Source organism: Euphorbia lathyris, chromosome 3 (assembly GCF_963576675.1).
Source record: "Euphorbia lathyris chromosome 3, ddEupLath1.1, whole genome shotgun sequence".
Taxonomy (NCBI): domain Eukaryota; kingdom Viridiplantae; phylum Streptophyta; class Magnoliopsida; order Malpighiales; family Euphorbiaceae; genus Euphorbia; species Euphorbia lathyris.
Genome location: NC_088912.1, coordinates 34,635,833 through 34,659,324, shown reverse-complemented (window position 1 = coordinate 34,659,324; position 23,492 = coordinate 34,635,833). Strand labels below are relative to the sequence as shown.

The 23,492-nt window shown below is 34.6% G+C and overlaps 1 protein-coding gene across 1 annotated transcript; it reads right to left on the bottom strand.

The window, feature by feature from the left end:
- Window positions 1–4,251, bottom strand: LOC136221573 (mitochondrial hydrolase YKR070W-like). The gene is made up of 12 exons (XM_066008943.1): window positions 4,106–4,251; window positions 3,904–4,007; window positions 3,705–3,740; window positions 3,375–3,448; window positions 3,246–3,286; window positions 2,930–3,001; window positions 2,615–2,816; window positions 1,619–1,714; window positions 1,463–1,530; window positions 912–1,119; window positions 736–819; window positions 1–303 (listed from the first exon to the last, which is right to left on the bottom strand). The coding sequence occupies exons 1-12, from the start codon at window positions 4,210–4,212 to the stop codon at window positions 235–237; spliced, it is 1,161 nt and encodes a 386-aa protein (XP_065865015.1). The 5' UTR covers window positions 4,213–4,251; the 3' UTR covers window positions 1–234.
- Window positions 4,252–23,492: the final 19,241 nt, after the last annotated feature.

The following is a 23,492-nucleotide window of genomic DNA, read 5'->3' as shown; positions in this document are numbered from 1 at the left end:
TACTAAAAGCTTCACCTTCTGATTGCAAAGCAAACATTGCATGAAAATAATACGATTTCATTAAAAAAATTATTGATGGGCAAGAGCTTATCTATCCCTTCATAGTAATCAAGGCATGAAAATATGCCTCATGCCTTCATAGTAATCAAGGCATGAAAAAAATAGATGACCAGTTCAAGACATCTCTCTGATGTTTGAGAATTAATGATCCAGTTCCATCACATGCAATGAAGATTAAAGCCCTCCTAAAGTGCACTCTTTTTTCAAAATATAGTCCACAGCATCTTCCACCGTGTTGACAACCTGCATAAGCAGCAAACTGCATAAAGCTTGGCACAATTTAAATTGTTAATTCATAATTTCCATTTTAGTGTTCCACTACAGCAGAATTATTTGGTACTTCAGAAAATACCAAAAGGAGACTCTTCACCATTCACTGCAAATCGAATCAGTAGTTGGGCAATATCATGACAAAATATGAAATCTGTAACTACTTTGAACAATCCTCTCCCCACCAGCATATAATCGTAAAACGAACAAGTTGGATCTTTGATTGATTCTAAACCACTATCTACTAAGCCCCATAATGCAAAGACTTTAAGTATTCAAACCCCGTTTAATTAGTTGTATTGTAGGTATTAAGTTGCAAAGAGCATGGGTTCCAACCTGTGCGTATGTTAAAATTATGAAGTAATAAATTGAAGGACTAATCTTAAGGCGTCCTATATCACCTACCAGATCAGCTGCAAACTCCTTGTGATTTTCTGTTCCTCTAAAAACCCCTGTCCTGGTCAAGATAGAAAACCATGGATGTCCAGCCTGCAATTAGGTTAAACATTTTTTACAATCCCTGTAACCCAATATAAAAATTCAAAACTATAGGCACAAGTTCATTTTCTGATAAAAAAAACCTCTCTTGCACCCTTGATGTCAACTGCAGGGTTATCTCCTATCATATACAGTGTATTAAAATGATGAGCTCCTTCAATCTCGTGATCCACAGGATTGATAACATGAGGAAGAGGTGAAGCAATTTTCTTTAGGACAGTTTCAGCCTCCTTGAACACTAATGGATTTGGCTTCCCGAAAGATGTGTACTCAAGAGGAGTAGGGTGAATCCTGCATACATCAGCAAAGTTTACGATGTCACAACTGATTTTTGAATGTGGTAAATCATTTAAATCAAAACTTTTGTTGATTCATTTTTTTTGTATGCAAATGGCTAATTAGTCAGGCGCAAACTGCAGCCGGAGTCAGGTGTAATGTGCAGTCATTTATGAACCAAAAACACAGTACAGACACTGTAATGTAACGGTACTTTTGGTGAAACCCATCATGATATGACTGAGAGGACAGTCTTGAAAATTGTATACACACTTCTGTTAATATTTTTTCTTTTCTTTTTGCACTGGAAAGGTTCAGTCTGAGGTTCTTCAATTCTGAACTGAATTCAAGGGCTTACCTATTGAAGACTGCTTCTAAAGCAATTCTGAAAGCTCCCATGCCAAGGCGTTCTGAAGGAAAAGTAGCCTACTTTTAGTGGCACCTCATCAGTACATTGGTACAAAACTACTTGAGTACAAATAGAGGGATGAAAGGATCTAAAATAACAAGTAACCTGGTATGCAAGGTCATCATTTGCAAAATAAAGGTGTGGTTGGTGTCCAAGCTCCCTTCCAGGAAGACCTCCAGTTCTTAAAATGTCACAAAGAACCTAGCAGCAACATACACATTTAATCAATGCAGCAGAGCAATGTAAGTTTAAGGTATTCAACTGTAAGACCATTGGCTTCAAGAAATTCTAACACAGAGCAAGCAAGCATACAAAATGGAAAACTTCAGACTTCTTAAATTACTGAAACCGAACCAACTTGAGTAAAAAATAGTACATATGGCGAAACTGTATTTTCATTAAGTTAATGATGCAGAAACAGAAATTACCTGTATACATATATATATATATATATATATATATATATATATATATATATATATATATATATATATCACAAATTCTTCAATCTTACAACAAAAACTAGAATTGAATCTTTTCTCTAAAGAATCCTACACTATGCATAATAAAACATATTGGCCCATTCAGGCTATTGTTTAATTGGGGTAGTATGTACGGAAAATCGTGTCGTAATAGCATCTGTAATTGTTGTAGTTTTTGACGGTCATGAATTTTTATAACAATCACGAGAATGTTTCAACAAGAAGCCTGCAGCCAGAGGAGAATACCAGCATGTATCACCTGTTGCTGCAGTTTGTTTAACCAATGAGGCCATTATCATTTGAAACGACAGGCTCATAAACAATGCCCCATCCTCTTAGTAGTAAAAAAATGTGCCATCTCATATTTAGAACATATGATTCTTTCCCCAGAGGAAAAATCTTAGCTTTTCTACAAAAACTCAACTCTCCGACAACTAAGGCACATATCAATGTGAAGGTCTATTTTACCGATTCATACCAAGCGTGAGCAAAAGAAGTCACTGGATTTTTTACATAACGACCAGCCATCAACACAAAATAATAATGATGATAATAACAAAAGATCTTTCCTGAATTGACATCAAAGAATTTAATAAATGACCAGTGCTTCAAATAAAACCTGAATGTCTCTGCTCCAGTCAACAGAATCGCTAACAATGAATGCAGCCTGAACTCTTTGTGAGCGCAAAGTATCTCTTGTATTCATCTGCACCGAAGTACTACTATGTTTAGCAGTGTGCTCAGTTGTCCATATCTTATATTGCGCAAGTGGATCAATGCCATCAAAATAAGATGTGTATTCATCTATTGAGACAACATTTCTGCATATAAGATCAACATCCATAAAACCTATTCAAGAAAACATCAGGACATACAAGAGCTTCAGTTGTAATGAATTTCAAGACATGGACAGTAGTCAACCCAAAAAGCTTACTTATATCCATAGCCAGACATCACTGCAGCAGGTTCTCCTTTTCCCACAGCAACAACAAGTTCATTCTCAAATCTGTATAATGCAACCTTGTTTGAAATCGAGAAAATGATAAACACCCTAATATGAAATTGTACTCTATCTTAACTCAAATTTCTGTTTTTTATGGATTCTTTTCTTACTCAAATTATTTTACATCTTTTCTTTGATCTGTAAAACTCAATGTTTTTGTAACTTTTTATCTACAAATGAACCATTTATTTGCTCCTTCACAATTTACTACCAATTGACAACAACTATACTTGGTTCAAAAACATACCTATTCACCAGCTGTTTGAAAGGTGTATGACCTTGTACAACCTACAATAGAATCACAGTATAAGGAGAAGTTCTCCATCACCTACAAAGTCTAAGACAGCCAGAAGAAATCAGTTTTCCACAGAAGTACCTGGAGAGGTAAAATATCCACACCTATAAGTTTGCTTAGCTCCAAGGCTCTTTTAGAATCTGGAAAACCACCTCCTGTCGAAATTACAGTTAAGAACCAATATCAGTTATGCATACAACGAGAACATAATAGCTACTCAAAAATTTAAATACCATTTTAGATCCAAAATTTACTAAAACTTAAAACGACATACATAGATTCACATCTTTCATCTCCCCATTCTTTTTTTTTTCCACACAAAACAAACAAAAGCGAGAGTAGACATTAATTATAATCATAATTCAACTTAATATATACGGATACACTAACAAAACCGTTAATAACACTCACCATTCGTCAAGAAAATGTAAGGAATCTTTAAAGCACCTGGTCACACAATTAAAAAATCATGAGAAAATGCCACACAGGTCATTAGACAATTCTGCAAAAGTAATGCACACACTATAGCTCAAACGAGGTAATATAGAGAGAGCCAATAAAGATGAGAAAGTACAGAGAATCGCATAGGAAATACGTCAGTATAGTGTACCGGAGGTGTCGTATAAGCGCTTGAGAGCTTGAGGAGAGCCGCCAATGGGAGATTCGCCACGAACAATGACGCCATCGATATCAAACGCAATGCCAAAAGAAGGTCTGGCACATTGAATAGTTGTTAGAAAAGAAAAAGGTAAAAAAGTGAATTAAAACGAAGAACATTAATAGCAGATAAGAGGAGATTGAAAGGAAAGAACCTCTCCGATTGTGAGTGAATCTGAGAGAAAGATCGTGAAATTGATAATTGCTTTCCGTTGGGCTTTTGAGACTTGAGAGCCTTTGCTATCGCTGCTAAATGTCTCATTCTCTTCTGCTTCTATGACCTGATCTCTCTGCCACTGACATGAAAATTAGCCAACTGTAACTATTAAGGAAGATGACTTTTTCCTCAAAAAAAAAAATAATAATAATAATAATTAAAACTTCCGCATAACAGTAATTTTTTTTTTTCATTTTCAAAAAAAAATAATTTACATTTAAAAAAAAACAGTAATTTTTTTTCATATGCTTTTTTTTTTATAGAAATTTGGACGAGAGGGGTGAGCACCCATGGCCCAAGAACTGTCAAACCCGCAATATATTAATAAAAGAAGAAAAAAGTGAGTGTTTGAACAAGGGAAGAGGAATGTGAACAAACAAAAAGAAGGGGGAGGAGAAAATATAGGAAAAGCCAAGAAAAACGCAAGTGTGAAATACTACAAATGTCATCATTGATAAACCTGTGGCAAAAAAGCATGAGCTGAAAGCCACCAATTGATCACTGAGGAAGAGACTCCAAACTTTGTCAATGCATCAGCAACTCTATTTTCTTCTCTAAAGATGTGTGAAAAGAAAATGTTCATCCTAGAGCAAATGCCGAGACAATGCAACCACTCTTATCGAATACTCCAATGAACATCCATGGAACGATGTCTAAGCAGTTAACTACGTACACTGAGTCTGACTCAATCCAAAGCTGATGCCAATTTTTCTTCTAAGCAAGTTCAATTGCGAAAATAGCGGCTCTCAATTCAGCCATATAAGCAAAAGGAGGGGTAGAAAAAGCAAAACAACCTTTGGGAAAGCCTCGATAGTTGCGAAAAATACATCCCGCTCCTGTCTCGCCAGGTGTGCCAAAAGCAGAGCCGTCCATATTGACTTTAACCTAGCCCGAAGGAGGTTTAAGCCAATGGACCGGAATAATGTTGGGAGCAGGAGGCGGCCTAGGAGAAGCCAGAAGACGGAGAGCCAAAACCTTTAGAAGTGGCAAAGGACTCTCGAATCAATCGAAAGAGGGTGATCTTTGAGTGCTGATGTCAAACCCGACCTAAAATAAGATCATATAAGACGGTGAGACATTACCACTGACTTATTATATAAACCGGTAGCAGTGTCCCTCAAATAAGGAGAAAAATCAAAACAAAAACCAAATTCTGGTTTAAAGCTAAAATGACTAACATATGTCGTTTCCAGCCTAACTTTTTCATACGGAGTCCGATTAAGGCGATTCAAAACCCCCTGGAAACGTAAGACAAAAATAAAGAACTTTCATTTAGAACTCCATGACAGATTCGGCCTATATTTAGTCGAAAAACGCATCACAAGGTTCAGGTATGAATTTGATTTTCCAGCAACACCTATATAGACAATTCTCTATATCTCTAGCTCAAAGTTATGACTTACTCATAACTCATATCACACTATTCCACAAGTTCTCAAACAAGGTTACAACAAGCTTACTCCATACAAAAGCACTTAAAAGTGCATTGCTTAGCATTCTGTCTATACACTAATCACTAAACAAAAGGACACTGCCCAAAAACAAGTTATACAAGTGTCTTTAACCATATACTATTCACATATATGTACATGAACAAAATGGATGCAATACCCTAAAAACGACTTGAACCTCGTAGCTGTAACCGAACCTCGCCTTAGGATCGAGTACCCCTCTCGGTACCTTGCACTTCTTCGCCTAAAACAAAACATTAAAAACATTTGGAAAAAAATGAGACAAAAAATCTTTATAAGAAACTATAAGCTATAAAAACCAAATTTACTCAACATAGCTACATATATACATTTATAAAGGATTTAATCAAAACCTTATGAAATATACTCAAAACTTAAGTTCATAATATAGTCAAGGTACTAAACCAAAAACATAAAAACATAAAATCCCGTATCCATTCTTGAGTTCATCCCCTTATAATTCAATCACAAATCACAACATATACGAGACGTCTCTTAATATTGCATATCCCATATGGTCTTACCCAACACTTCACTGCCATGCCCAATAGGTCTTCAGACTGTATACACATGTCATATTTCTCACTAAATATGGTCTTTAGATTCAAAAGCCACCCAACCGGACTACTCTTAATGGATATCAAATAATTTATTCTATATATATATATATATATATATATATATATTGAAACCAAAAACATATATGTATATATATATATACTTCACTTGTTCATAATCAAGCTCATAATTTTTCAATTCTCCAAAATATCAATCCTTAATCAATAAAAATTCCAAAGTTAATCAATCAAACGAAACCTCAAATCAACAGAACCAAGTAAAGTAAAATCTGAAATTTGCATAAAAGTATAATCAATAGCTTCATTTGAACTATAATTTCACAATAAAAAGCAAGATCGTGAAAAATTCCAATTTTACAAAATTCCTGCATAATTCTAAAATATCAATTTCTGAAAATTCTTTGATTATATATATATATATATATATATATATATATATATAAAACTCAAAATATAGTTGACAGTTACTTACTTTGGCTGCTAATTGAAGAAAACACATCCGTTCAATTCTCCTCTAAATTCTATCTAAGACGTTTCCCCTCCAAACACTTCTGAAACTCAAAAACTCTTTGGTTAGGACTTAGATCTATGCATAAGGATGATATATTTTAAATTTCGAGTGATTCGGACGGTCGAATCTCCGTAAATCAAAGAAACGGTCGAAGAACAATTTGATAAAGATGAAAGAAAAAGAAACAGAAAAGAAAAGAAAAGAAGAGAAGAATAAGGAAGATGCTCCAATGGTGTTATATCCCAAATTCGGCAAATATCGAGTTTGATCCTTCATCTTTTTATAATCTTTTAAAAATTACCCTAAACTTTTAATTTACACATAAAACCATCAAATTAACTCCAAACTTTTTCTATAGCACCAAATAATAATCACACACCCAATAATTATAATATATATTAATATCAAGGTATAAATTCTAGAAATTTAGACACGGACGTGACAATTCTCCCCGCCTTAAGAAATTTCGTCCACGAAATTCGACTTACCCGTCAAGGTGAATAAATGGGATATTTTCGTCTCATGTCCTCCTCTCTTTCCCAGGTTGCTTCCTCACGAGAGTGTTTGTGCCACATGACTTTAACAAGTGGTATGGTTTTGTTCCTGAGGACTTTCTGTTCTCTAGCTAGAATAGCTACTGGTTCCTCTTTATAGGACAAGTCTTCAGACAATTCAATTGGTTGCTCTTGAATGATGTGATTCGGGTCACTCCTATACCTCCGTAGCATTGAAACATGAAATACATCATGTATATTAGAGAGATTCTGAGGCAATTGCAATCGATATGCAATAGGCCCAATTCTTTCCATAACTTCATATGGACCAATGAATCTAGGACTCAGCTTCCCTTTCTTGCCAAACCGAAGTAAACCCTTCCACGGTGATGTTGAAACACCTTTCCACATGATTTTGATTTGACAAAATTATTTAAGTTAATCCCATGATTAAGACAATTAAATTTAAGTGCTTTGATTTAATTGTACTAATGTGTTTGTTCAATGTTGAGTATATTAATAAATGAGAACATGAATAAAAAGTAAGACAGAACGAAGTCAGCATGAGCCACAGAAGCTGAGTAGAACACAACTCAGCATCATAAAAGAAAATTCTTCTTCAGAACAAACGCTTGAAGGCGAAGCCGACCAAAGAAGCTGAGTAGAACGTAACTCAGCCTCGACAAAGGAAATCTCCAAGGCAAAGCCGAACAATCAAGCTGAGTATTTCGTTAGGACAACACCAATGATCTGTTGACTAGAAGACAAAGTCCGACAAAGGTCTGCACCAATTCAGAAGCCTCGAAATTATGCTAAGGGACCTTTTCGAGATGCATAGATCAACTGACATTTGGCAAGAAGGCAAACCTGGCGCTAGAAGATGAAACCTGGTGCAAGAAGACGAAATTGGCAAGCCTGACGCCTGCTAAATTCAGATGACAGGATTGGCCTGCAATTCTAAATGCTGACCAATGAATGATGCAAGAGGACCGTTTGAATTCAATGGATATGTCCGAATTCAAATCATTGGAGCTTCAGATTTTGCTATAAAAGGACAAGTTCATCACTTGGATCCTTTGCCCAAATACAAGAAAGCATAGACAGAAAACCAAATCTTCACAAGAGTGAAAATCCAAAAGAGAAGCTGTCTTATTAGAAAAAGCAAGTTCTTACACCAAATTTCCAATCATTGTGTAAAAGTCTAGAGTGAATTTGTATTCATCTAAAGTGTTCTTCGTTTAGAAAGAACAATCTTGTATCAATTGTAAAGGTTGAGAGAGTGGAGCTGAGTACTCGGTTTTAGTACTCAGTGGTAGAGAAAATATGAGTGTTCGGTTATAGCGCTCAGTAGGGTTGAGTAGACGAATAGATGACGATACTCTTGCATACTCAATTGCTTTGTAAACGGTTTGTGCTCTACCTTTAAAGAGCTCAATAGTGGATTGAAAAAGCCCGGAAGGATTCTGAGGATTGGACATAGGCGGTGAGGCCGAACCAGGATAAGACTGCTGAGTAATCTCTAACCCTTTCTCTTGATATATATGTATGTGTTGCTTGCTTAAATTACTTAGTATATAATTTGTATAAGCCGACGCTGAGTAATCAGAGTGCTGAGTTGGAAGCTGACCTAAAGTGTTATTTCCCAACTCACAGATTAAAACGGCTATAGTCAGTGTCTGATTAAAGCTGTCTCACACTTCACTCAGCCTTGCTGACCTAAAGCTGAGTTAAATTATCAAATATTCAATTAACTCAGCATAATTAAGCGAAAAAGTTATATTAGTTCCTAACCCCCCCCCCCTTGGAACTAATCCTATTGCATTACATGGGGCCAACAAGTGGTATCAGAGCGCAGTAGCTCACTATTCAAGATAAAACTATCTTGAGCTGATCCCTGTAAATGGCTGAGAACAGCACTCGTTTCCTTCCAGAAAATCAAACAACACAGATACTCCCTGAGGGATTATCGATTAGTCGGTCTCCTTTGTTTTTCGGGTCAAACTATACATTTTGGAAAAACAGAATGAAAAACTTCATTCAGGCAACAAACATGAGTGCATGGTTGGCAATAGTCCAAGGCCCGTTTGTTCTCTATGAAATTGTTGACGGAGTAAAATCTGTCAAGAGTGAGTCTAAGTGGTCAGAGGATGACCTTAAAAAATTGCAAAATAATACTTCGGCTATCAATATGCTTCACTGTGCGTTAGATGCTGCAGAGTACAATAAAATTTCAGGTTGTGAGTCAGCATAGGAATTCTGGAAGAAGCTGGAGGTGACCTATGAAGGAACAAGCAAGGTCAAGGCGTCCAAGGTGAATCAACACATGAGACTATACGAGCTGTTTGAGATGAACGAAAATGAAGACATCTCTGAGATGAACTCAAGGTTCACCAATATCATAAATGAGCTTAAGAGACTCAGCAAGAACTTCACAGAAGAAGAACAAGTGAAGAAAATCTTAAGAAGTCTCTGTTGGTCCCGTGTAATGTAATAGGATTAGTTCCAATGGGAGGTTAGGAACTAATGAAACTTTTTCGCTTAATTATGATGACTTAATTTGATTCTTTAAATAACTTCACTCAGTTTTGGTCAGCAAGACTGAGCGTGATGTAAGACAGCTTTAGTCAGAGGCTGACTAGAACCGTTTCACTTATGAGTTGGGAAATAACGCTTAAGGTCAGCTTCCAACTCAGCACTCTGATTACTCAGCGTCGGCTTATACAAATTATATACTGAGTAATTTAAGCAAGCAACATATACATATATATATATATATATCAAGAGAAGGGTTAGAGATTACTCAGCAGTCTTATCCTGGTTCGGCCTCACCGCCTACGTCCAGTCCCCAGAATCCTTCCGGGCTTTTTCAATCCACTACTGAGCTCTTTAAAGGTAGAGCACAAACCGTTTACAAAGCAATTGAGTATGCAAGAGTACCGTCCTCTATTCGTCTACTCAACCCTACTGAGCGTTATGACCGAACACTCAGATTTTCTCTACCGCTGAGTACTAAAACCGAGTTCTCAGCTTCACTCTCTCAACCTTTACAATTGATACAAATTTGTTCTTTCTAGATGAAGAACACTTTAGATGAATACAAATTCACTTTAGACTTTTACACAGAGATTGGATTTGGGTGTAAGAACTTGTTGAAACACCTTTCCACATGATTTTGATTTGACAAAATGATTTAAGTTAATCCATGATTAAGAGTCAATTAAATTTAAGTGCTTTGATTTAATTGTACTAATATGTTTGTTCAATGTTGAGTATAAGTATAAATGCAAACAGAAATAAAAAAATAAGACAGGACGAAGTCAGCATGAGAACACAGCACAAGCTGAGTGGAGTGCAACTCAGTATAACAGAAGAAAAGTCATCTTCAGAACAAACGCTTAAAGATGAAGCTGACCAAAGAAAGCTGAGTGGAACGCAACTCAGAAAAGTCTTCCTTCAAACTAAAGCTTGCAGACGAAGCTGACCACGAAAGCTGAGTAAGAATATGACTCAGAAATAAAGAACAAAGGCAACGTCAATAAAGTCAAGCTGAGTGTTCGTCAGGACAGCATGATTGATCCGTTTGCTAAAAGATAAGATCCGACATCTGTCTGCACCAATAACAGAAGCCTTGGAATTACGTAGAGAGTCAATTTCGAGATGCATGGGTCAACTGTCCGTTAGCTAAAAGATGAACTGGCACTACAAGACGCACCTGCAGGAAGAAGACAAGCCTGACGCCTGCAAATTTCAGACGACAGGATTGGCCTACAAATTTGAAGCTGACTAGAACAATGACGTAAGAAAGAGCCGTTTGTATTCAACGGATAGATCCAGATTCAAATCATTAGAGCTTCAGACCTCAACTATAAAAGGACAAGTTCATTCTTGGATCCTAAGCTGATTGCCGAAACAAAAAGAGAAAAAGAGAAACATACAAAGCACATTCAAACAAGAAAAAGATCTTACACCAAATTTCTATCTTTATTTTAGTTTTAATTAAAGATTGTTAAAGTAGTAATTTTGATGAATTTGTGGTTTATTGAAATAAAGTTTATATATGATGATTTATGTGTATTTTAAGAAATTGAAGTTAGTATTGATAAGTATATTTTTAAATTATTTATTGGTGATTTTAGTACAATTATGGTTTATGATTGAATATTTTGGAAATTGATTGAGACTACTTGGAAACTTTATGATGTTGATTTATGATATATTTCTGATTTTAAGTTATATTATGAAATTATAATGTTTTTAGTATCCATCAAGAGTAATCCGGATAGGTGGTTTTAATTAAAGTCCGTATTTAGTGAGAAATACGGCCTGTGTACACAGTTGAAAGACCTATCGGGTATGGCAAAGAAGTGTTGAGTAAGACCATGCGAGATATGCAAAATTATGAGATATCTCGATTCTATTATATTGTGGGGATTGATATATATGGGGATTATCTCTCGGATGGATATGGTCTATAGAGTATTTTATTGAGATACAGCTTATAAAGTCTATCGATATACAGTTTATGAAGTATTTATCAAAATACGATTTATGAAGTATTTATTGATTTACGGTTGATTTGAGTAAATGGTCAATTACGAACCTATTGATTTTGAATAGTTGAGATTTTAAACAAATAAAATATATATGGCTATTTTAGATATGAGTTTTATATTAAGTGTTTTACTACAGTGATTACGTTTTGACTATGCGTGGTATTTTGAGAAATGATAGCAAACTTGATATTTTAAATTGCATATTTGGTTAAAGGTACTATTTTGAGTATTTTATTATGGTTTAATCCATAAAAAGATCATTTTTAAGAATATGAATTTTATATGATGCATTTTGAGAATTTAAAAATATATATAGTTATTTTGAGTATAAGTACTTTATGTAGTTGATAATTGCTTACTGAGATTTTTGTCTCACGTTTTAAAATGTTTTAATGTTTTAGGCGAGAAAGAGCAAGGTATAAGAGAAGTTACTGGTTGATAGACAAGGTTGAAGTATCAAGTCATCGGTTTTGTCTTTAATTGAGACATTTGCCTTTCATTTGGAGATTTGATTGTATTGGGTAATAATTTGGGATTTGAATGTAGTAGAAATATGGATATATTTATAATATATCTAAGAGAAATTCTTGAAAAGTATGATATATATGATATTTGGATAATTTAGAGACGTTTAGGTATTGATTGTGGTCTTTCTATTTCGCACCCGATGCCGATTGAGGTCATTTTGGGGTCGGGTGTGACAGTTTGGTATCAGAGCCTAGGTTAAATTCTTCGGACCTAATGTTGATAGCAATTGAGGAATATCAATATTTGGTGATAGTTAAGAAATAAATTGAAATTTTTGAGGATTGAGTAACTAGTTAATGAGGTGTAAAAATGAGATTTTATGGCTAGTAATATATTGGGTGTATGAAAATTAGTATATTATTTGATATTGGTGACATGAGTTATATACATGATATTAGATATGATTTGGAATTGATATTTGGGAGTTTAATAGTTAGTTTAAAACTATATATATTAGATGAGAAATAAGGCTAGAAGACTTGGAATAATATGATGAGTTTATATTCTTAAGAGTATAAGTAATTGATGAAATGATAAATTGATGAATTGGAGGTATTAGATATAAGCTTGAGGAAAATTAAAATATGAAAAATTCTTACTAATTATCATGGAGTTTGATTAATATTTTGGAGATTATAATAGACACTAATTTGGAGTTAGCATGAATAGTTGAGGATATATATATTGACAATTGAATTTATATAGTATATTTATTGTTAATGGTCAAGAGTTATTTGTAGTTGAAGTTTGGGTGATTATAGTCTAAGTTTATATAAGGATCAAATTGAGGGTTTATAGATCAAATAAGGAAATTGAATGACATTATACACTTATTGACTTTTATATATGTAAGGATATAATTTGGAGTTTGTAAAAACATTGATTGTCGTAATTTAGGTACTCTATATTCATTGGTTATATGGTTTGGAGAAAAGATTGAAGTTTATTTAGATTGATAAATGATATATATAGTGGTGATTATATAAAAAAAAATAGCATACGAGCTCAATTGATTTTAAGGAATTAAATGGAGAATTAAAAGAGTGGCATTGATATTAAGATTTTATGAAATGAGTCTTATTGATAGGAAATTGTATTAAAATAATAAGGTTTATATTTGATTGATGATGATTATTGAAGATTATAATATAAATAATGATTGGAGTGAAAAATTATAGATACAAGTATTATTGCCGGTAGTTTTCGTTGATGATTATGTTCATCGGCCGGCGACTCGTTGAATTGCCAATTATGATGAAATAAAATTATATGTTGATGCAAATCATTGATTCGGATTATTTGAAGATTAAGAAAAATATAATATCATATTAATGGTTCAAAAGTGATTTTTTAAGTCTATAGAACTTGGAGATAAGTGAAATATATTTGATATATATGAAATTGATGAAATCAATTGTAATTTAAAGTTACTAAAGTGATGTATGGTTTAATGCTATGAGGATATGAACATAAAGTGTATCATATTATATAAAATTGAATATATGATATTTGAAGTTTTATTGTGGATTTATTGGTGATGGAATTGACTAGGTTGAAGTTTAGAGATATTAAGAGTATATTTAAATGATTGTTACAAAGATGTGATATTGATAGATGATGAAGTTAATGGAGGGAAATATTAGAATTTGTGATGATTATGAGGAATCTTGATAATTTGAAAATGGTTTCTGAAGAAAATTAAGATAGATTAGATAATATGAAATTCGAGGACGAAATTCTTTAAGGTGAGGAGAATTGTCACATCCGTGTCCTTAATTTTAGTTATCATACCCTAATATTAGATTACATTATATTTATTTATTGATTGGAGAGTTAATTGGGTATTATGAATATAGTTTGGAGGCTAGTTTTAAGCTTTAAGTATAAAATTAAAAGTTTAGGGTAAGTTTTAAAAGAAGTAAATTTTAGAGGCACCAAAATGAAAATTTTCCCTTATTGGGAAGTGGAATCACATAAATTAAGACTATAATTTCGTGTGTCCATAGGTTGGTTATTCCCCCTCCCAAACCATCTTCATCCTTTCCTTCTCCTTCATGCACCCTAAATCTGTCCAGCCATACAAAATTAGTGTTTCCTGGAGATTCAACCGTTGGATCATCGTGACATTTAAACTGTAGCTTCTAGAGACATATTTCTAAGTTCTGACCGGAGGGATTTTGATTTGGAGATTTGTAGAAGGAGTTCTACCTAAACAGAATCTAAGGCGAATTTGGTGTTTTTAGTGTTTTCTCTAAGTTCTATGCAAATGTAAGTAATTATCAACTACACTTTTGAGCTTTTATGTATATATTTGTATATATCACTCTATGTTTTTCTAGAAATTGATTTTTTTGGAAATTTTTATCATATAATTGATTAAATTTGGTTTTTATGATTAGTTTTAATATGAGTTTAACCCATGTTCAAGAATATATACATATATATCTTTGCATGCAAAATTCTACTTATAATATGCATATATGTATGCATGATTTGGGTTTTGTTTTGATGAACTTAATATATTTGATTAATAGTTTTTACAAGATTTGATATTTTGAGGAGTAGAATTTAAAGAAAAATATGTTGAGAAACTTTATTGATGATTGATTTATGAACAATGGTATATGTATATATTAAGTGATTTTCTATAAGTTTATTTCTTAAAGTTTATTTTAGTTTTAATTAAGGCTTAATACACACCCAACCCTCTTAAGTTGCACCATTTGGTCATTTTACCCCCCCAGATTAGGGGACTTCCCTTTTACCCCCTCAACTCCACAATAAGTGGTACTATGTGCCCCAATTTTGCTGAATTAGCAGACAAAGTAGCGATTGTGTTACACTCTCTTCTCCAATTGAATTTTTGTTGGACACGTGGCAAGGTGTGAGTCAATTTTTTGACATGTCAGCTTTTTACTAAATATACAAAAATAACCTTAATGACTCCTCAGTACTCCTACCTCTTTACTTCATCATAACTCGTTGCAGACATTAGCAAAACTAATTTCTTCACCAATCGATTACTCCACACAATCGTTTACTCCAATCGATTACTCCAAACGATCGTTTCATAGAAGAATGTTACTCCAATCGGTTAGGGTTCGACTGTGAGTGAAGTTAATGAAGGGTTAGGGTTCGACTGTGAGTGAAGTTAAAGACTCAGAGGATATATCATCTTGAGGTTAGTGTTGAAAAATGTTACTCTTTTTGTGAAGTTAATGACTCACAGGATTTATCATCTTGAAGTTAACAACTCAGATGATATTTTTGTGATATTGCTTGAATATGAGGGGGGAATATATGTCGATAAAGAAAGTGTACCCAACATGTGCAACACTATACCTTTTTCAGAAAAGAATCCTTTTTTATAATAATATTAGTTGTTTGAATATTGTGTGAGAATCTTATCTCCTGTATCTATTGCATTTTTTTTGTATTTGTCAGTTTTGAAGGAATGGGTGATTGTAAAGTTATCCTGACATTGCATCATGGTGGGAGGCTAGTCAATACAGTAGATGGATTGATATATGATGGTGGTACACTACATGAGAAAGAGGATGTTGATATTGATAAACTGAGCTGGATGGAAATTTTGTGGCTTATTAGGGGTTTAGGCTATATTCGTTGTGGGTCTGTGGTGTTTAGAAATTTTGAGTCTGGTAATTTAGTGAGGATAAGCAATGACCAGGATGTATTAAACATGGTTAGTGGTAGAGGGGAAGAGAGATATATTGACTTATTTGTGGACAAAACAGAAGTTGCAAAAGAAAGAGGGGCCCATATGTCAGAGGATGTTGCCAGCGTGGCAAATATGTGCATAAATACTTTACCTAATTCCCCTGCAGCTTTAAATGAAGAAGTAACATTAGATCTTTTGGAGGCCAACACATGTATCTCTTTACTACTGCAAGAACCTCCAAAAGATAGACCTGAGGCTGTAGAAGAAGTTAATGTTGAGCAAAATGAGGTAATTGATGAATTGGGATTAGAAGCAGCTTCAGAAGATAGAATAGGGGAGGGTGAATTAGGGGATGAAGACTCTGGGGAGGATGATTCAGAGGAGGATGAGAATTACATTGAGCCTAATGAGGACTCTCAAGGTAGTGACTTTGATGAGGAGCTAGCACAAGTTAGAGCAAATATTCAAAGGGAGAAGAGGGACAGATCTAACAGAAAAAGGCCTTCAGCTGCAGAAGAAGTTCATTTAGGCCCTTTAGGCACAGATAAGGGTCTAGATGGTAAGGATTATGTTCCTAAAGAAGATAGGGAAGGACTATTGGCTGGTGATGAGGATTACATTGGAAGTTCAGATATAGATAGCTTTGATTCTGGATCTGAAGATGATGATGGTCCCAGAAGGAGGAGAACTAGAAGAGTTCATTATGACCCAACCACTGAGAGCCCTGTATTTGAATTGGGTATGGTCTTTAAACATGCTGATGAGTTTAGAGAGGCAATAAGAAATTATTCTGTCAGGAGGGGAGCCAAGTTAAAGATTAAACCCAATGATTTTCATAAGGTTAGAGCAAGATGTCATAATTGCACTTGGCATTTGTATGGTAGTCTAGATAAGAGAACACATGATTTATAGTTAGAACATATATTCCATCACACACATGCTCTAAGACAAATAGGAACAGACACTGTAATTCCAAGTACATTGCCCAGTACTTTAGAGAAAAAATTTTGGACAACCCTAATATACGGATTTGGAGATTACAAGAGATGGTGAAGCAAAAGCATGAAGTGTTTGTAGGGAAGACAGTGTGCAGGAGAGCAAAGTTGAAGGTTATACAGGAATTGATTGGTGACTACAAGCTTGAATTCAGTAAGCTTTATGACTATAGGGATGAGATACTAAGTTCCAATCCTGGTTCAACATGTACTGTGCTAGTAGACATCAAAGATATACCTCAAAGACATATATTTAGAGGTTTTTATGTATGCTTTAAAGCAATGAAAGATGGTTTTAAACAAGGATGCAAGAGGTTTCTTGGTATGGATGGGTGTTTCCTTAAGGGAATATGCAAAGGAGAGCTATTATCTGTCATTACCAAAGATGGTAATAACCAGATGTACCCTATAGCATGGGCTGTAGTTGACACTGAAACAAAGGAGACTTGGAAGTGGTTTCTGAAGCTAGTGAAAGAGGATTTGGACCTGGATGAAGGGGCAGGTTTTACCCTTGTCACTGACTGCCAAAAGGTATGCTTCTATCTCTTTAAGTGTTTTAACATAAATTTGCTTGACTGTTGGTTCATTATTTATGTGATGGCTATTTTACTCGTTCATATAGGGCTTGATTCCTGCCATTAATGAGGTGTTGCCAAATGTGGAGCACAGAATGTGTGCAAGACACATCTTGGCTAACTGGTCCAAAACATGGAGGGGAGTTGATAAACGATAATGGTTTTGGAAGATTTGCAAGTCCTCATTTGAAGCTCAATTAAGGGACAAGTTGCAAGAACTATTTAAGATTGGAGGTAAAAGATGTGTAGAGGATTTACTTGATTACAATAGATCTAGGTGGTGCAGAGTTTACTTTCCCATTGGTAATAAATGTGATGTCATTGATAATAATATATCTGAGACATTCAATTCTTGGATTCTAGCTGCTAGACACAAAACCATCATAACCATGCTAGAAGAGATTAGGGTGATGTGCATGCATAGACATATAGAAATGAGAGCTTTTGTTGAAAAGTGGAAAACTCCTATATCTCCAATGGCAATGAGTACATTAAATGACAATGCAAGTGCTGCAATGAGATGCAGGATTGATTGGAATGGGGATGCTGGCTATGAGGTAATTGATGGTGAGTATAAGCATATTGTGGACTTGAAAAAAGGGACTTGTACTTGCAGATCTTGGGGGCTGAAGGGGATTCCATGTCTCCATGCCATTGCTGCTTTCCATAATGGAGAAAAAAATCCAATGGATTATGTCAGCAAGTGGTATGGGATTGAGAAGTATAAAATTACATATTCCCATTATATTCAGCCCATCTTAAATATGAAAATGTGGCCAATGAGCTCATATCCTCCAATTGAGCCCCCAGAGATCAAGATTATGCCTGGCAGACCCAAGAAGAACAGAAGAAAAGACAGGGATGAGGTGAAAAAAATTGGTAAACTTTCTAAGAAAGGAGCAACTATGAGGTGTTCCCATTGCAAGAACATGGGACATAACAAAAAAGGTTGTGCACTTCGTAAACAGGGAGAACCTGCTGTTGCTGAACCTACAACATCAAACCAGGTGATTCTAATATTTTCATTTACACAACAGGTATTAATGTTTACAATTGTGTGACTAATTCAGATTATTTACTAGATGCCAAAGCCACAAAGGAAACAAAGGCTTCCAAAAGCTACTGCAACTGCAAATGCTAATCATCAAAAGATGCCACCGGAACATCAAATTGCTAAAAAACCAAGAATGTCAGGAGTTGGGATTTTTATTTCAGAAAGGACAGGATGGACATGTGCTCAGGTAAGGTATCCATATATTTTAGCATTTGTTTAATGGTAGTGCTTAATTGTTTGTTGGCTGCTATTGTCTTGCTAGAATCTAAGAGGTGAACAAACTGTTATATCCACTGGTGCACAAAAGTTCAAAAATGCCGCAGAAGTAACAGGAGACATTGGATTTGAAGCAAGAAATCTCAAATTCAAAGGCAAAGAAGTCATGTACTCTCGAGAGGAAAACATGTATAAAAGGACTAGAAATGTACCAGCAGCAACAACTTCAAGAGAAACAGTAACAAAAGGTGCTTCTGGATCAGCAACAACAGCAAATCATCTTGCTGCAACTAACCCATCTTCTCAACCATCCCATGCCCCCATCAGACATCCAACAACAAGAAAAACTACTTCACAGCCTAATGTTGTTAGATGGATGCCTTAATTAGGCCTTTGTAATTGAACATGTAATATGGTAGTTTGTTTTTCGACATGTGTTGTGCTCCCTATACAGGTTGAGCTTCTATCTCTTTTGGTTTTTTGGACAAATTTGTATGGCAATATGCTCCCTCTATAGGTTGAGCTTCTATCTCTTTATGTGTTTTGGATATTTGTATGGAAATATGCTCCCTATGTAGGTTGCATTTCTCTAATATATTCCTAATGTGCAGAACAAAAATTCATCATATTAAAATGATTCTTTTGATTTTGTTGCTGTGAAGCATATCATAGAGCAGATGGAAAACTTGGTGGATATAACAGGTATAAATCAATGATGTTTGTTTGTTTGCATAAAATGCAATTCTACAGGTATGTGGAATTTTTGGTGCAAAGTAATTGGAATATATGAGACACTTCTATATATAAAGGAAGTAGCAGATGCTCTCTACAGCAGTAATTGGCAAAGTAATGAGCTTGGATTAGGCTTCATGTATGATTTGGTTAGAGTTTTCCTCATTTGTATTCCTCAATTTGGGGTTTTTGTTTGTAATATATGAGGTGATTCTATTTCTGCAATCTGAATTTGATTGGATGAAGAGTTGGAAGAGGTTAGTAAGGGAAGTATATGAAAGAATACATCGAGAAGTAGCAAATAAACAAGGCTGGGTAAATCACTAGAATTATGAGGATGAAGGCGTGGAAGAGATTTATGAAGGCTAAGAACTTGTAGAATTTTCCAAGTGGGGTTGCTGAGGGATGTGTGCACTGCATTGAAATTTAAACTAGAATGTTCTTAAATATCAATGAAATTTCATTTGTACATATATTGGATTTTTTTATATGAATGCTTGCTCATTTATCATCCACAAAATACTATAGTTAATGTATGATTCATTACTTTGTTGAGCAATATTTGGATGAATTTTTGTTGGCAGCATCCACTACTTGTAAGGATTTGCATCAACTACCTGTACATTGACAATTGGCATTCCTAATTTAAGTAGTGCTTCACCAAGTTCCTCACTATTAGTGAAAATTAGTTTGAAAATGCTGCCAAATGCAAAGAAAAAAAATCCTTTTGCATAAAATGTGAAAATCAGTCCCAACTCAAACTCCCATATATAGATGCCAATATGGTTTAGCTTGCCTAATAAACACATCACGTTGTCTGCATAATTTACACTTGCCTAATATGGATTCTTATTTTCTCCTTTTCGCTTGCTTTAATTTGGATTTAACAGTGAGTAATAGTGTTCTGTGGATTTTTCAGTACTAGGTTTGGTATTTAGGTAGTGCGATTTAACAGTGAGGTTCCTTGAATACAGTATGAATTTGTAGACAAATTAAGCAAAAAAAACCCAATCCAACCATACATTATTGATAATCACATTACATACATAACCAATACATGTCTGTAAATCACATTACTCCTGACCCTAGCTCATTAACATTACAGTATGAATTTCAGCCATTCTCTTTTCAACAGACTAACTTTCATCTTCTTTCCTTTTTTCACACCAAATTTCTCATCATCATCTTGTTTCATCCTTTTCTGTATCCCCATGTTGTAGTTACTCACTGGTTGATCAAACCACCTGAAAAATCCACAAAAATCATCATACCCATAGTTTGGGCATCCATAGAATCTTCTACCACGATATGGAGGTTTCCAGCAAACTTTGATAAAAGCAACTTCACCACAGTGGCAAAATTGATCATTTTCCATCACTGATTGAGGAGGAAGAAGAAGCAACACTTTGAACGAGGAAGAAGCAGAGACCGACGGGAAGATGCAATTGCTAACTAAAAAGACCCACAAGTTAATGAGGAGGAAGAAGAAAGAGACGAATTGGAGAAGTTAACAAAAACGAAGAAGAAGAAGTTAACGAGGAAGAAGATCCATGAACGGAAGGTGGAGACCCAGAAATTTAGGGATTTCAATCTAAGTAATTTTAGGATTTTATACAGATCCCATTATTTTACCGTTGGAACAGAGCAAGTTAATCACCCACGCGCCCTGTTGTGTTGTTTCCCCAACACAATTAAAGTGAATGCCACATCAGCAAAATTGGGGCACATAGTACCACTTATAGCGGAGTTGAGGGGGTAAAAGGGAAGTCCCCTAACGTGGGGGGGGGGGGGGGGGGGGAGGGTAAAATGACCAAATGGTGCAACTTAAGGGGGTTGGGTGTGTATTAAGCCTTTAATTAAAGATTGTTAAAGTAGTAATTTTGATGAATTTGTGATTTATTGAAATAAAGTTTATATATGATGATTTATGTGTATTTTAAGAAATTGAAGTTAGTATTGATAAGTATATTTTTAAATTATTTACTGGTGATTTTAGTACAATTATGGTTTATGATTGAATATTTTGGAAATTGATTGAGACTACTTGGAAACTTTATGATGTTGATTTATGATATATTTCTGATTTTAAGTTATATTATGAAATTATAATGTTTTTAGTATCCATCAAGAGTAATCCGGATATGTGGTTTTAATTAAAGTCCGTATTTAGTGAGAAATACGGCCTGTGTACACAGTTAAAAGACCTATCGGGTATGGCAAAGAAGTGTTGAGTAAGACCATGCGAGATATGCAAAATTATGAGATATCTCGATTCTATTATATTGTGGGGATTGATATATGTGGGGATTATCTCTCGGATGGATACGGTCTATAGAGTATTTTATTGAGATACAGCTTATAAAGTTTATCGATATACAGTTTATGAAGTATTTATCGAAATACGATTTATGAAGTATTTATTGATTTACGGTTGATTTGAGTAAATGGTCAATTACGAACCTATTGATTTTGAATAGTTGAGATTTTAAACAAATAAAATATATATGGCTATTTTAGATATGAGTTTTATATTAAGTGTTTTACTACAGTGATTACGTTTTGACTATGCGTGGTATTTTGAGAAATGATAGCAAACTTGATATTTTAAATTGCATATTTGGTTAAAGGTACTATTTTGAGTATTTTATTATGGTTTAATCCATAAAAAGATCATTTTTAAGAATATGAATTTTATGTGATGCATTTTGAGAATTTAAAAATATATATAGTTATTTTGAGTAGGCAAAAAGCATATTTAAGCCCCTGAACTTTACCTGTTTTAAGGATCAAGCTCCTGATCAATTATTTTTCCACATTGAACCCCTGATCATTGATTTTGTTATGGATTTGGCCCTTATTTAACTTTTCTGTCGAGTTTGGACTGCATACATCGTTAGAGCGATTCGGCTTGTTGACATGGACAAATAAAAAAAAAGATTTCTTTGAGTAGGAGAGATAAAAAATAAAAAATTAAAACGAAATTATAGAAATTAATTTTCAGTATATTCTTCCAAACTCGATTTTCTTCTCTCTCATTTTGTGATTTTCAACATTAGAATTGCCAAATCGATCTTCTCATCTCCTAAACTCGACAAAAAAGTTAAATAAGGGCCAAATCCATAACAAAATCAATGATCAGAGGTTTAATGTATAAAAATAATTGATCAGGGGCTTAATCCTTAAAACAGGTAAAGTTCAGGGGCTTAAATATGTTTTTTGCCTTTTGAGTATAAGTACTTTATGTAGTTGATAATTACTTACTGAGATTTTTGTCTCACGTTTTAAAATGTTTTAATGTTTTAGGTGAGAAAGAGCAAGGTATAAGAGAAGTTACTGGTTGATAGACAAGGTTGAAGTATCAAGTCATCGGTTTTGTCTTTAATTGGAATATTTGCCTTTCATTTGGAGATTTGATTGTATTGGGTAATAATTTGGGATTTGAATGTAGTAGAAATATGGATATATTTATAATATATCTAAGAGAAATTCTTGAAAAGTATGATATATATGATATTTGGATAATTTGGAGACGTTTAGGTATTGATTGTGGTCTTTCTATTTCGCACCCGATGCCGATTGAGGTCGTTTTAGGGTCGGGTGTGACAAGGACTCTCTCCTTATCAACAATATGGAAGAACTCAAACAGAAATAGATTGGCCTCTAACTCAGAAATTGCAATCCCTTTCCTAGGCCTCCACAAATTAGCTAACCGAGTTCGCATAGCAGCAAAATTGATACTCCTATCAGTCAGAAATCTCCCCACAACCGTAAGCCCATCATCATCCTCCTCCTTCCCCTCACTATGCTCGGTAAAATCCAGCGCCACCTGTTCCTCCTCCACAATGGCCATATTTGCCATAACAGCCTCCATCAGTCGACAGCGCTAATTCAGGAATTATCAACACACACCAGAAACAATCGTACACAGATTCAAGCCA

Coding starts and splice junctions, on each gene's coding strand:
- LOC136221573 (XM_066008943.1), bottom strand. CDS start 4,212: ATGAGACATTTAGCAGCGATAGCAAAGGCTCTCAAGTCTCAAAAGCCC. Junction 820..911: donor ACATCAAGGGTGCAAGAGAG/GTTTTTTTTATC, acceptor ACCTAATTGCAG/GCTGGACATCCATGGTTTTC. Junction 304..735: donor AGGAGTTTGCAGCTGATCTG/GTAGGTGATATA, acceptor CTGCTTATGCAG/GTTGTCAACACGGTGGAAGA.